Source organism: Typopeltis vanoorti, chromosome 5, assembly GCF_054136105.1.
Source record: "Typopeltis vanoorti isolate ZY-2024b chromosome 5, IOZ_Tvanoo_1.0, whole genome shotgun sequence".
Lineage (NCBI taxonomy): Eukaryota > Metazoa > Arthropoda > Arachnida > Uropygi > Thelyphonidae > Typopeltis > Typopeltis vanoorti.
The window spans coordinates 146,700,373-146,717,008 of NC_143553.1; the positions used below are offsets into that span (position 1 = coordinate 146,700,373).

The 16,636-nt window shown below is 34.7% G+C and overlaps 1 protein-coding gene across 1 annotated transcript in view; it reads left to right on the plus strand.

Annotated features, from left to right (window-relative positions):
• Window positions 1-16,636, plus strand: part of LOC150106920 (phosphatidylserine synthase-like) — a 215,757-nt gene that overhangs the window by 128,162 nt on the left and 70,959 nt on the right. Inside the window, exons 9-10 of the mRNA XM_090392822.1 lie at window positions 892-1,004; window positions 16,011-16,076. Of these exons, the coding sequence (XP_090248948.1) occupies window positions 892-1,004; window positions 16,011-16,076 (179 nt within the window). The remainder of the gene's footprint in view (window positions 1-891; window positions 1,005-16,010; window positions 16,077-16,636) is intronic.

Consider the following 16,636-nt stretch of genomic DNA (forward strand, 5'->3'; position numbering starts at 1 on the left):
ACATTGTATTGCACCATTTCATCTTGTATACACCCAGATGATTTTCTTCTGTCCCGTAGGCACAGTCTCTCAATTCTTCTATCATTACTTGCTGTTGTGCACCTTTTCCTGCCTTTACCAGTCTGGTTTTGTAGTGACTGAGTCTCCTTATACCTCTTCAAAAATTTAGAAATGCCACCCTTTGGTTAAGTTTCCACCAAATTTTCTTCTAATTTCTCATAACTGTAGCCTTTTTCACTTAATAGTACTATATTACATCGCTTTCTGGGTGACCAATCAACTCTTTGTGCCATTTCTTTAATTTTATTATGTTTTACAAGCTCACTAAATGAAAGAACACAAAAAAAGCCAACCAACTTGATAGCAATCACATAACACACTGATAAATGTCCTCCTCTCAGCTCCAATACATGACATCAATAGCTGAATCCTGCTGTGATCTTATTGGCCCATTGCCAAAACAAGATAACACCTGATTGGCTCTCTAAACACTCATACTCATTGGCTACATTCAAATGAAGGAAAGCTACTTCATATCAACCTAAGCAAGTTGTGCTTCTTTTTTCTGGTTATATGACTATAACTTTTCATAGAATACAGATAATTGAACAAACTTTGTTACATTACATTCTTGATTAAATTATCTTTCCATTGACATATAATTTTATGATATTACACAAAAAAAAAAGTGGTGTTATGAGCCATCAAACCTCAAAAATACACTTTGTCCAAAAGGTTTCTAGAATTTTGGCTGCTAGTGTAGGTTATTATATTGTTATTAAAATTTTTAATATTTTTCATTACAATGAAAATCATGATTTCATGAAAAGAACAAATGTTTAATAGTTCATTGATGTTTTAATCTCTAAGGTGGACTTTTTTCATTTTTAGATCACTGAGCTCAATACATTCTTCTTGAAACATATTTTTGAAGTTCCCCCTGGTCATTCATTAAGCATAGGAAGGATTATTTTAATTGGCATTATTGTAGCACCAACTTTAAGGTAAGTATAGAATTTTTCATTTAAGTGCTTTATTATTACAGATAAGAAATTAAACCATATTTGGTGAACTGAAAAATTATTGAAACTCTATTAAAGTGCAAATAGATATTAACTCCAAAACATTATTATTAAACTGCAGTAAACTAAATCAAGTAACCTGCTTGTCATTGCAGTGCATTCCTCCACACTTAGCTACCTATCTACATGAACTTCTGAAATTCTGCAGTTATCTATAATTACAGGTATCCCTTGCTTAACATGGTTTTGCTTAACGCGGATTTGATTATCGTGGATTTCATTATATATAATCAAATTTATTGATTATATATTTGATTCATTGATATTCAATGAATATCAATGAATATTTGATATTCATTGCAACAATCCCTTGATATACATGGCAAGAGTTTTAATCAACGTGCCTTTAACCCTGAGGAGCTCGCAGCTGATCTGACAGATTCAAGCAAAATGCTTAATATAAATATTCTCACACAATTTAGTGTATAGCTTGGAGGTCATGAGTAGCTGTGCATTCATATGTTACGATTGATATTCCGCACTGTTTTTTGCTGTCAGTTTGGTTTAACACATGTTATGTAAAGGTTTGTGATATTTGACAGTAAACTGTATCTGAGAGATACAGTTTATCTGAGATAAACTGTATCTCAGACACAACCTCCGATGTCAGTATAGTAGGTTTATTTATTTATTTTTTTTAATTCTTTGTTCAATAATTTTTAGATTGTAACTGAAAATAAATAAACCACCATGTATTACAATAGAGAACCAAAGACTTATTTATCATACATCTCCTCTAGGAGATGTGCTTTTACATTTATGGAAAATACTAAGCAAAAATGATCTGGAGCTTACTCCGCCTTTACTACGGTTGCCCATAAGGTTGGTTATGCTTGCATCTGCCGAAACTTTTAGCTTCTATATATTCGGCTATGAAATAATGTTGGATTCAATATCCACTTAATTTGTACCATCATATATTATATTTCCAGTGTTTTTTCTTTGTTTTATTGCTTTTTTGCCAAAGTCTGGAGAGTCATTTTGCTTGTTATCATAGAATTTATGCCGATAAGAAAAAAACTAAAACTGTTCAAACGACTCTTGATAACTTCTTTTGATAAAAAATTGCAGTAAATAATGTAGGTACAAGCATTTATTAAACATTTACTTTGCATTCATTTTTTATCTTTCCTAAAAGAGTACCACATAAAACAAATTATTAATACAGTAATCGATCATGGACGAATTGTAATTTTTACCATTGATTATTAGATTTGATTAATGCGATTTTGATATACGCGGTAACATTGAGGGATTAATTAACCGTGTTAATCGAGGGATACCTGTATATATTTATGAGAATTTGAAATATAAATAATTATTTATATTTAGTCAAGAAAGATAAAAAATATATATTCAGTTAATTTTTGTTATTGATGCCACATGTTTCTAAACATTAACAGGTTTAATAAAATAAACATTGTAACCCAACAAGTTTCGTAAGTTGTCAGACTTACATCATCAGGAGTACAAAACTTGTATAAAAGACTTAAAAAAACAGATGAATTACACATGGCAGATGTTATCATAACTTCAAAACTAGTACAAATGTAAAGATGATCCGAAAAAAAAAAGTTGTATTATGCATGCATTGGAACAGTGCTAGTTCTGTGGCATGATGTGTGCTACATCCCAGGTCCACGGTTAGATTTTTGAAAGAAACAGACCAAGTTTGGTTAAAATTAAGCCTTGGTTTTTATTACATGGTGTGGGAATCCAGAGCATTTCTGAGACTTCTTTAAACTTTCTTGTAACACAATTATGATCAGTATATTGCATTTCTGTTTTGTCTTCTTTTTTCAATGCCTTTTCCGTATATATTTCAGATATGCAAATCTCCCAAGACCTTTCTGCCTTTTTTCTGACCTACATAGCAAATGCCAGAAGAGCAATGAATTTTGTAAACTCCTGTTTTTTTTTGTTTTTTTTTCTCTTTTTTTTTTTCATAGGATGATATGGAGATTTTGGTGGATGTAAGAACCTAGAAATCTTCTATTGTCAAAAAAAAAAAAAAAAAAAAAAGGCCACTTTTGCAAGATACTTGATGTAAGGTAATATGATAGCATTCTTCAAATTGTGTTTAGGTAAAGGAGCTGTCAGAGACATATTAAACATTTTGTTGATTGCTTTTGGTTTGTAACCATTGAGAGCAAGATAGTGAAGTTCTTCACTCTGTCTTTTCGGTCCACTGGAAATGTTGTCAGCTCTATCTTGTAATGTTTTAATCATGTCTTTCTTTTGTAATATGATTATAAATTATGGTGTGAATCAGCATGTAAAAAGCTTTCCAGTTGCAGTAGCTTTTCTGCATACTAAAAAGATTGGTCTTTTTTCTTCTTCATTTACTTCAAGAAAGATGTCAAGGAATGGTAATTTTTTGCGATCTTCTAGTTCAAGAATGCAATTTATGTTTGGGTGCAAAACATTCACATAATCTTTAAACTGAGTTAAGTCTGTTTTTCTTGACCAAACAACAAACAATGTCATCTATATGACAACGAAATTATTGATTTTTTCGTAATAATTTTCAGTAGTATGCATTTTGAAATTATAAAGAGATTTGCTAAGGCTGGTGATAGGAAAAAAACCTATTGCAATTCCTGCAGATTTTTTTTTTTTTTTTTTTTTTTTTTTTGTGGTCACTTGTTTGTATGTACTAATTGCAAAGTTCTGATAACATCTATAATGTGTAATTTTTTTTCTAGTCTGTTTATTTTATATAAGTTTCGATACCCTTGATGATGCAAATCTGACAACTTGTTAAGTTATGTTGTTTATTTTATTAAACTGTTAATATTAAACTGAAGAACTGCTAAACCACAAAAAACCTTCATATTCATATATATTTCTCATTCAAGCAAAGCCAAAAGAATGTGTGGTGAAAAATTAAAGTGGTGTATGCCAGTTGCTATCATCAGCAAACTGCTCATTGCTGTTTTTTTGCCTTTATTTGGTTAAGTATAAAATTATTTATCCTTGTTAACATTCTTAGCTGAAATATTCATAATATTTACAAGCCTCATCTTTTCTTTCAAGCCTTTTCTTTGAGGTAAAAGAATTACTTTTACACTCTTCTCAAAATCAAGTCATTCTTTAATATACACAACAGCTTGATGTTATGCCATGTTATAGGCTATATTAATGTGACATGTTAATAAGGGTTAATATTTTTAGGATTTTATGGAATGCATGTGTCTGTAAGAGAACTAAGAGATGTTTTACTTGGTGTTGTTTTTCTGAGTTTCTTATTTTAATTTTTATATCATTATTCCACATCATGTTTTCTGAAAAAGAAAATCTTACAATATTATATATTCAATGACTTTAATCAGACCCAGACAAAAATTACTCCAGTGATTTTGGTTCACGTACTGGATAATGGTTTAGAGATAAGGAATACTTGGATTACTTCCAAAAACCAGTACTTGAAAGAGCACTTTTTTTTGTTGACCAGCTCAATTATGATTAATAGAAATAGTCCTCAATCAAAATGAGTTAAAACCTAGTCCAAAGGGGTGCTTAAGGGTCAAAGCTGTATAACTGAGAGGAGACCTCCACATAGCCTTTAAAGGAATGCGGAGAACCGACCAGGGCTTCTGACCTAATGTCCAATCCTCACCTTCTCGTGGTGCACCCTGTTGGGTATCTACTTTGATACTGAACGAACGAGGATGGGCTGGCAATTTGGGATTTAGCCGACCAAATTGTATTCTTATTGGTTAAACCAAACTAAAAAAAAAAATGATGGTACAACATGACAAAATTTCATGCCGGCTGGGGCGTCGCCCGGTTAAACAAGGCCCCCGTTGTTTTCGCCAGGGAACCAGGGCGAACAGCGAAAAGTCAGCTACTGGAACAAATCTGAAAACACACCCCAACTCAACATCACCAGAGTTAAAAATCGGTACTATCAACATATGAAGCCTGAATGGCAAAGAAATGGAGCTAGCTGAGGAATTAGATAAGTACCAGATCGACATAATAGGGGTCACTGAAACAAAAAAGACCAAAACTGGTGAGATCTTTCTGAGTAATAAATACAAAATGTTATATTCAGGCAATGACAATCAAGGAAAAGAAGGAGTAGCCATAGTATTCAACACAAAATACGAGGCTAATCTTCTTGAATGGCAGTCAGTCTCAAGTAGAGTAATGTGGGCAAATATGAGAATGGGGAACTGGACAATGAGACTTATTTGTGCCTATGGTCCCACAGAAGGTTCTACTAAGGTAGAAGTGGAGGAATTTTTTGAGGCTTTAGAAAAAGCAACTGACACAATGAAAAAGGAAAAGTTGGTCCTTGTTGGGAATCTAAATAGTAGAGTAGGAAATGATTGTGAGACATACAAAAATATTTCGGGAAAATTTGGAGAAAAGAGCAAAGCTAATAATAATGGCAAATATCTGTTGGATTTCTGCTCAGGACATGGACTGGTTATTACTAACACCATGTTCCAACATAAAAATGTGCACAAATTCACATGGAGAGAAGAGGCTAGGAATAAGAAAAGTCTCATTGTCTATGTTATTGTTGATAGTGATGTTTTCTCCCTGGTGCAGGACACCAGAGTGTACAGAGGATTTGAAATTGGAAGTGATCACTATTTAGTCTTGAGCAGGATAAAATTGAATTTCATATTGAAAAGAATAACATGTAAGAAAGTTTTAAAGCGAATAAAAGTTGAGCAGCTCTCAGATGTGAACTGTAGACTAAAATACAGAAATATTATTGAAAAGAAAATGAAAGAGTTTGAGAACAGGAATCAAACCTTGGAGATTCAGTGGCAAACTCTGAAGGAAACATTGATTGATTCTGCCAGAGAGGCATGTGGTGAGGTTGTGTGCAAGGATAAAAAAATCAGAACTCCCTGGTGGACACAGGAAGTTAAAGAGGCAGTGAAGGAAAAGAAGAAAGCATATCAAAAGTTCCTGGCAAATAAGTCAGCTTTTACTCTTACAGAATACAGAGACAAATGTAAGAAAGCTAAACAGTGTGTAAAACTAGCTAAACAAAAGTCATGGGAGGACTTTGGCAAGAATATAGAAAATAAATATCAAGAAGGTGGCAAAATATTCTGGAGGTTGTTGAAGAAGCTTAGGAATGGAGGAAAGAGTGCTGTAAAAGGAATTAGAGATGATAAAGGTGAAATGAAAACAGGAGAAAAAGATATCCTTGAAGTATGGAGTAATTACTTTGAAAAACTGCTAAATGAAACAAGCAGTGATGACAGCACAGTGATAAAAAACACTGACCAGGCATGCAGTCAGGAATACATATCCATACTTGAAGTAGAAAAAGCCATCAAAGGCTTGAAATGTGGAAAGGCAGCAGGAGTAGATGATATTCGACCAGAAATGCTGAAGTATGGTGGTATAAGAGTCTTACAGTGGCTGCACTGCATAGTTCAGAAAGCCTGGACAGAGGGACGAATTCCCGATGATTGGAGTAGAGCTCTCATAGTACCCATATATAAAAAGGGAAATAAAACTGAATGTGAGAATTACAGAGGTATTTCCCTACTGAGTGTTCCTGGCAAGATCTATGCAAGTATACTTGAGAAACGGTTGAGAAGAATTGTGGAAGAAAAGCTTGGTGAAGAACAAGCTGGATTCAGGCCAAATAGAGGCTGTCAGGTTCAGATCTTCACTTTACGACAAATAGTCGAGAAAGCATGGGAATATAACAAAGATCTGTATTTAAGTTTTGTCGATTTGGAAAAGGCATATGACAAGGTGCCAAGAGAGAAGCTATTCAATACGCTGCAGTTATATGGTGTCAATGGGGCATTATATCAAGCAATACTTAGTCTTTATTTGAGTTGTGAGTCAGCAGTTAGAATTGAAGGAAGTACAGGAAGATGGTTTAATGTTAAATCTGGGGTGAGACAAGGATGTACATTATCCCCTCTGTTATTCATTATCTATATGGATCACATTATGAAGGAATGTGGTATTAAACCTGATATCAAAATTGGAGATGTTAATGTCAGCTCTTTGCTTTATGCGGATGATGTTATACTTCTAAATAAATCCGCTACAAGTCTGCAAGATTCTCTGACTAAATTGAATAGCTGTTGTAATAGATATGGTATGAAGGTCAGCAATAAAAAGACAAAGACAATGAAAATAGGCAGAATCATTGAAAATGTCAACTGTGTTGTGAATGGAGAACCTGTGGAACAAGTAAAACATTTCAGCTACTTAGGCACAATTTTTACTGAAGATGGTAAACTAAATATAGAAATAGACAACAGAATCAGCAAAGCTGGTATCGTGGGAAGTCAATTGAATAAATTCATATGGAATAAGAAAGAAATTAGTCATAACACTAAATTAGCTGTATACAAGACTGTGTTCAAACCAATTTTAACTTATGGATCTGAGAGCTGCGTCAGAAGTAAAACACTTGACCAAAGACTAGTTACTGCAGATATGAGAGTCCTGAGAAAGATTAGAGGTGTGAACAGATGGCATCAATGGCAATATCATTTTAAAAATGAGGATATTAGGAAAGAACTTGACATTGTCAGCATCCAGGAATGCGTTAGCAGAGCTAATCTCAGATGGTATGGTCACTTAAATAGAATGGGAGAGGAAAGATTAGCAAAACAAGTGTTCTCTGCCAGGTTGGCAGGAAAACGACCCAGAGGAAGACCAAGATATAGGTGGATTGATACGGTACAAAATGCCTTAGACGATAGAAATATAAGATCTGATAATGTTGGAGTCTTGACAAGTAACAGACTGATTTGGAGGAAAATTGTAGATAGGAAGTTAGTAATGATGTAGTTTTTTCATGTAGTACTGTCATATCCTGTACACCCCTTGAGGGTACATGGCAGGAATTTGATGATGATGATGATGATGATGATGATGACCTAGTCCAAATACCAAAACAGCATGTTGTTCTCACTCCCACCTGCAGCACAACAAATGTTTTAATTTATTACGGTTTATTAAATTATATTATGTATTTCAATTATATTACAATATTTGTCCTCTTTAAATGTAGAAAAACCCTGCTACTTTTATATGAAACTGGCTTGCATACTGAAGGTGAGTTAACCGGTCTCGTTTGAAAATAGTAAAGTTTTCCCTCCCAGATACTCAGATATTTCATCTTGCAAACCAGCCAGTTAAGATCCATTTGATAGCCATAATACGGGCCTTATAGCTTTAGTTGTTTTGTTCATAATTCCTCCCAACCCAACCCTAAAAGATAATCATCATCATCAAATTCCTGATATGTACCCTCAACGGGTGTACAGGATATGATAGTACTACTTGAAGAACTTACATCGTTATTAACTTCTTATCAACAATTTTTCTCCAAATCAATGTGTTACCTGTCAAGACTCCAACATTATCAGATCTTATATTTCTATCTTCTAAGGCACCTTTTACTATATCAATCCACCTATATCTTGTTCTTCCTCTGGGTCTTTTTCCTGCTAACCTTGCAGAGAACACTTGTTTTGCTAATTTTTCCTTTCCCATTCTGTTTAAGTGACCATACCATCTGAGATTAGCTCTGCTAACACATTCCTAAATGCTAACAATGTTAAGTTCTTTCTTAATATCCTTGTTTTTAATATGATATTGCCACTGATGCCATCTGTTCACGCCTCTAATCTTTCTCATGTCTGTGGTCTCTAGTCTTTGGTCAAGTGTTTTATTTCTAACCCAGCTCTCAGATCCATAAGTTAAAGTTGGTTTGAACATATACAACTAATTTAGTGTTTTAACTAATTTCTCTCTTCCATATAAATTTATTCAGTTGACCTCCTACCATACCAGCTTTATTGATTCTGTTGTCCATTTCCATATTTAATTCACCATTTTCATTAAAAATCGTGCCTAAGTAGCTGAAATGTTTAACATGTTCTATAGGTTCTCCATTCACAGTGCAATTGATATTTTCAGTGCATCTGCCTGTTTTCATTGTCTTTGCCTTGGCCTTACAGCTTTAGTTGTTTCGGTCATAATTCCTCCCAACCCTAAAAGATGTCATCATCATAAAATTCCTGATATGTACCATGACCTTCATATCAAAATCTATTACAATAATTATTCAATTTAATCTTGGAATCTTGTAGAATTGTGCTGGATTTATTTAGAAGTATAACATCATCTGCATAAAGTAGAGAGCTGAGATTAACATTTCCAATTTTGATATTAGGTTTAATACTCTGAGTCTTTGGGCTCTCTGGAGGTGTCACGTAATAATAATAGTACCACTTTCCCCATAATATGATCCATATAGATAATGAATAACAGAGGGGATAATGTACATCCTTGTCTGACACCAGACTTAACATTATACCGTCTTCCTGTATGTCCTTCAATTCTAATTGCTGATTTACAACTTAAATAAAGACTTAAGTATTGCTTGATATAATGCTCCCTTTGAATTGACCCATTGATACCATAAAAACTGTAGCATTTTGAATAGCTTTTCTCTTGGCACCTTGTCATATGCCTTTTCCAGATCTACAAAACAGATTTCTCAACTATTTGTCATAAAGTGAAAATCTGATCCTTACAGCCTCTATTTGGTCAATCCACCTTGTTTTTCATCAAGCTTCCCTTCCTAATTAATCTCCGCTCTCTACTTTATGTGGATGATGTTATACTTCTAAATCAATCTAGTACAAGTCTGCAAGATTCCTAACTAAATTGAATAACTGTTGTAATAGTTGCAAGTATACTTGCATCTATACTTGCAGTGCAGCTACTGTAAGACCTTTATACCTCCATGCTTGAGTATTTCTGGTTGAATACATCTTCCTGTTGCCTTTCCAATTTCAGGCTTTTGATGGCTTTTTCTATTTCAAGTATGGATATGTATTCCTGATTACATGCCTGTTTTTTTTTATTACTGTGCTGTTACTGATTGTTTCGTTTAGCAATTTTTCGAAATAATTACTCCATATATCAAGGATTTCTTTTTCATTGGTTTTCATGTCACCTTTATCATATCTAATTCGTTTTACAGCACTATTTCCTCCATTGTTGAGCTTTTTCAACAGCCTTCAGAATATTTTGCCACCTTCTTGATATTTCTTTTCTATGTTTTTATCAAAGGCTTCCCACGACTTTTGTTTAGCTAGTTTTACACAGTGTTTAGCTCTCTTACATTTGTCGCTGTATTCTCTGAGAGCACAAGCTGGCTTATTTGCCGATAACTTTTGATACTCTTTCTTCTTTTCCTTCACTGCCTCTTTAACTTCCTGTGTCCACCATGGAAGTTAACCACCATTCTGATTTTTCTATCCTTGCAGACAACCTCACCACATACCTCTCTGGCTGAATCAATCAGTGTTTTCTTCAGGATTTTCCTCTGAATCTCCAAGGTTTGGTTCCTGTTCTCAAACTCTTTCATTTTCTCTTGGATAATCTTTGTGTATTTTAGTCTACGGTTCACATCTGAGAACTGCTCAATTTTTATTCACTTTAAAATCTTCTTACAAGTTCTTCATTTCAATATGAAATTCAATTTTATCCTGCTCAAGGCTAAATGGTGATCACTTCCAATTTCAAATCCTCTGTACACTCTGGTGTCCTGCACAAGGGAGAAAACATCACTATCAACAATAACATAGTCACTGAGACTTTTCTTATTCCTTGCCTCTTCTCCACATTTTTATGTTGGAACATTGTATTAGTAATAACCAGTCCATGCTGAGCAGAAATCCAACAGGTATTTGCTATTATTATTAGGCTTTGTTCTTTTTTCCAAATTTTCCCAGAATATTTTTGTATGACTGACAATAATTTCCTACTCTGCTATTTAAATCCGCAACAAGGACCAACTTTTCCTTTTTCGTTGTGTCAGTTGCTTTCTCTAAAGCCTCAAAAAATTCATTCACTTTTACCATAGTAGAACCTTCTGTTGGACCATAGACACAAATAAGTCTCATTGTCCAGTTCCCCATTCTGATATTTGCCCACATCACTCTACTTGAGACTGCCTGCTATTCAAGAAGATTAGCATCGTATTAATACTATGGTTACTCCTTCTTTTCCTTGATTGTCATTGCCTGAATATAACATTTTGTATTTTTTGCTCAGAAAAATCTTGCCAGATTTTGCCTTTTTTGTTTCAATCACCCCTATTATGTCGATCTGGTACCTATCCAGTTCCTCAGCTCCATTTCATTACCATGCAGGCTTCTAATGTTGATAGTACTAATCTTAAACTCTGGTGATGTTCAGTTGGTATGTGCTTCAGGATTTGTTCCAGTAGCTGTCGCTTTGCTGTTCACCTTGGTTCTCTTGCGAAAAGAATGGCGGCCTTGTTTAGCCGGGCGATGCCCCAAACCGCATGAAATTCTGTCATGTTGCCATGAAATTCTGTCATGTTTCCTCCAAAGGCTATGTGATATTCTGTCACATAGCCTTTGGAGGAAAGCAGAGAACCGATTGGGACTTCTGACCTAACATCCAATCTTCACCTTCTCGTTGTGCACTTTGTTAGGTATCTGTCTGGATACTGAATGAATAAGGATTGACTGGCAATTTGGAATTTAGCTGACCAAATTTAAGTGCCTCTGTAGCGCAATTGAAAGAACGATGGTACATTGCGCCATTCAGTTGGAAAAGGCCTAAGTTCGATTCTCATCATGATGGGAGGAATCTTTATATGGACTTTTTCAATCGAAGGTGAGTTAGCCGATCTCATACAGAGGTAGAGTTTTTACTCCCGGAAACTGAGGTTTTTCATCCCACATACAGACAAATCTGCCCTTCAGAATACGCCCAATTTACAGACAAAAATTACTAACTGTGGTGGGCAGTGGATGGCGCTGATGTAGAGGATTGGTGGAGACGTAGAGTTATACAATAGGTGTCCTCCCACGATGAGTCTTCGGACTCCTTGGTGGTGTCACGAATAATAATAATAATAATATAAATTGTATTCTTATTAGTCAAACTGCAATGTATAATGATGGTAATGCATTGCGGTTTAACTAATAAGAATATAATTTGTTCGGCTAAATCCCAAATTGCCAGCCCATCCTCATTCATTCAGTATCCTGGTAGATACCTAACAAGGTGCACGATAAGAAGGTTAGGATTGTATGTTAGGTCAGAAGTCCTGGTCGGTTCTCCGCATTCCTTTAAAGGCTATGTGGAGGTCTCCTCTCACTTATACAGCTTTCACCCTTAAGCACCCCTAAAAGATACAATAATATTAACCTGAAAAAAACTTTACCCTTGTCCTAACTTCCTTTTTTTATGCACTTGATTAATCTATCTTACCTTATGTAGTTGAAATAAATATGAACAGTTGTCAATTAACTGTCATATCAATTGAAGAATTGTTATGTTCCATGTTTGAAATTGCATGAAGCATTTTAATGCTTCATTCCATTTCAAAACAGTGTCTTCATGTGATAGCTTGTCATGGTCACACTAATTAATTTCATAATAGGATGGTTAATTATCTACATAGTCTGTAAATAATTAACGTATCTATCAAAGCACGCATCTTCTGGCCAGTGTTGTTTGTTTGTTTTGTAGGATGAATAGTTTGAGTTTCTAGTCCTGAGACTGGCCGACACACCCTTAGTCAGGAGCTGTAAAAGTATTGGTGAAGTTGGTCATAGGGAAAAAAAAAAAAAAAAAAAAATCAGGAATGATTTGATGGGATTTGATGCTCTTTGGGGCACAGGATATATCATTCCTTAGTAATTTACTCACTATTTTATAAGGGATTGCCATCCTATATCCTATTAAATGACTTTGCAAAGTATATCATTATCACTGCAAAATATTTCCCTTTATTTAATTCAACTGTTACTCTATTATAAAATGGAGTGACAGTTAAATTAAATGAAGGGAAACATTTCGTAGTAGTACTGCTGTACTTTGCAAAGCCATTTAATAGGATACTGCATAGAACTGTTATACAAAGTGGAGCAGTTGAAGATAGATACAAAGTTGATGAGATGATGTGGATATGAGAATGTTGGCAAACAGATACCAAGGAGTAGTATATGAAGGCTTAGAATCAAGGAAAAGATAGGAGATGCATGGTGTCACAGAGTTCTCTAATTGGAAATTATTGAGCTCTGTAATTTCTATTGTTACATTATTGAATTTATTCATTATTGATATAGGAAACATTCAGTTGTTCATTGGTGTTGTAAAACCTAGGTAGAGTAACAGTTAATCAAGGTGATGTAGAGATCCTACAGAATGATTTAAATAGATTACTAGCTATGGTAAAGGATAATGGGGTACCACTTTAAAATCCAGAAATTTAAGGTTATGCAATTTGAGATGAAAAGATTACAAATTTTAACTACATTCATGGAACTATCCTTCAGGAAATTGATGGGAGACTGGGGATGTAAGAGTGATGGCTCGGGGGGTTGAAGTTCAGTGGACATATTGCAATATGGCCATAGTAGCTCATAGGATTACTTGGTTACTGATAAATGCAGTCAAGCAGAGATAACGAAGCTATTCTTCCTTTTTATAAGGCTTTGATATATGATTGCACCTGGATCACTGTGTCCAGACATGGCTACCTCAGTTTCTTAAGGATGAAAGAGTAGTGAGGAGGATCCAGAGCAAGTGACCAAATGGTGAGAGTCTTTGGAATGCCTCCTCTAAGGATAGACTTGGATTTTTGGGTTGCAGAAGTTGGTAGATGGAAAAGAGAGGATACGATAGAAGTAAGTTACTAAAAGGGTTTTTTATGCATGATGCAGAGATTTTTCAGTACATGACTAGAGTGGTCATTCTTGAAAATTGAGTAAGAATGTTAGGAACTAGATTTTTTACTTGGATAGCGACAAATGAGTGGAATAGATTGCTATAGTCTCCTGTAAGTGCTTTGTTGTTGAATGAATTCAAGGAGAGGTATGAATAATATTGTATAAATAGAGACTGTTACCTTCCTGTGATGTGGTTTCAGGTTCTAAAGATGCTTGAATGATAATATTAATACATTTGCAATTCTTTTATTATAGGAGTTTCCAATCAAAGAGCATATTTAATACCAATTGAGCTGTGGAAGCCCTTCAGCAATTAATTATAAAATTTGTATATTATTAGGATGCACAGTTTATTTTCACAGTGATTTTACTGCTTTAATTTCATTCAGTTGAATGTTAGGATCTAAATTAAGCTCTAATTGTGCAGATTTGATAAAAATAACTGGAAGTAAAAAATTTACATCGTGGCTGATTCCAGAAGCAGTTATAAATGTAAAAGGATTGTTTGCTAGCTGGTCAGGAAGCCTTGTGATGCATTACATCAGGTTTAGCCCAACAACACTAGTTACAAGCTTGTAGAACTTCTTTACTGTGATACTCTCAAGGGGACTTCTGGGTTCCTTCAGTGATTTGGCCTTCCCTTGGAGAAGAATATCACTCACAGTAGCTGCCAACTTATACTTGATTTACTGTTTGTATCCTTGAATAAGGAACTTCTGGAACTTTTGGAGGGGGGGCTTGCTCTGGAGACCAGACATGGCAACATCTAATTCGGACCTCCATTCAGCGATGAAAATGGGAGTTAGGCTAGATAATGAAAGTTATCTACTGCATAGGTAGTCAGTCTAATTAGCATTTATTCTAACTCAAGAAGATAAATTAATTCTTAATTCTGCATGACATGTGGAAATTCCTAATCAGATCAATCTGCTTCTATAGGGAGTAAGCAAGGCCCTTTAGCCCTATCTAAAATTTTGGTGACTGAGAGGACAGTTAAGTCTTCACTGATAGCCATTCAGCAATAGCTGGTCCAAGACTAATACTAATTATAAATACTGTTCAGTGAAGAGACAGTAGGCAGTTTTGCCAGCTGTGGAGACCAGACATGGCAACATCTAATTCGGACCTCCATTCAGCAATGAAAATGGGAGTTAGGCTAGATAATGAAAGTTATCTACTGCATAGGTAGTCAGTCTAATTAGCATTTATTCTAACTCAAGAAGATAAATTAATTCTTAATTCTGCATGACATGTGGAAATTCCTAATCAGATCAATCTGCTTCTATAGGGAGTAAGCAAGGCCCTTTAGCCCTATCTAAAATTTTGGTGACTGAGGGGACAGTTCAGTCTTCACTGATAGCCATTCAGCGATAGCTGGTCCAAGACTAATACTAATTATAAATACTGTTCAGTGAAGAGACAGTAGGCAGTTTTGCCATCGCATGGTCCCTAACTCTAACATAACAGAATATATGCTGTATATATATTGTCAGAAATAGGTGCATTCAGGGATGATCAATTTTCTTTCTTTTACAGGGGGAAAAAAACAAAAAAAAACAGGTTCCAGGGAGAATAAAACCATTTGCCTATGCCAGAGATTGAATAACTCAGAAACTGTTCAGAGAAAGGAATAGTTCCTCTAGTCAGCAACTAGATTGGAACTAAGAATTGCTTTCTTTGGTCAGCTTAGCACTATGAGTGCAAACACCACTTCCACAAGGGCTGCACAGTCCTTCCCTAACTAGATCACCTAAAAGCAGCTCATTCTGGAAGTAACACCATCCAAAATGTGATACAATAAGCAGCATGTCATTGATTACCATTATTAATTGTCATGCACCCCCCCCCCCCTTAAATTGCACCTAAATTCAAAATTGGACTTCTAACATGTTTTTGCCCATTTATGTGTTTCATCTTAGATATAGCTCTGTGCCTTGATTCTGTAGTGACTGTGGTGAAATATTGGTAATAATTCCTATTTATTCCAATCTGTAATATTCTTATTACAATTAAACTTTAGATTTAAATATGATCAACAATTTTTTATGTTGATCCAAAAGCTATATCATTCACTTTCAGTTGTATTATATTTGTTTTCATAGACAGTTCCACAAAAATCATATTTAAAAAAAAAAAAAAAAAGAGTTAAATTATTTTTATATATTAAACTTCATTAAGTGAGTGCTAATTTATTTGCTTACAGGCAGTATTATAGCTATGTTACTGATACCAGATGCAAGAGAGTAGGAACTCAATGCTGGGTATTTGGGTAATGTAATTTTTTCTTAATATATAATTAATATGTATATAATATTTAAGGACTATGAATTTTTTTTTTTTTTGTAGTGACATAAAGAATTCTCTGGTTGGAATATAGGTATATTTATTTTATACAGGGCGTCTACATTGAAGAATATTCACACAGGTCATAGTATTCTTGAGTTTGATGTATAAGAACATAACATCTAGGTATATTAGCATCTGTAACATCTACGATGGTTCAGAATCACAGTTGCTCACTCACTATGTGAACTATTTTTAGCATGAACATTAAGTCACAACAGTATGCAATTTCTCGTCTCCCCCCCCCCCCCCCCCAACACACACATTGTTTAACATATCAGAGAATACAGAGGCCACTGTTGATGTGCTTTTTTAACTGAAGAGTCTTTTATACCTCTGTAGAGTACACTTCGCTTTTCACATAACTCCACAGAAAAAATTGAGTCCAGTTGGGTAAGCACCTCTTCATCTAGCAACATAGCACCTAAGTAACAAGAAAGAAAGAAGTCAGTGGCATGAGACTAGTAAATAGAAGTCTTTGCTACT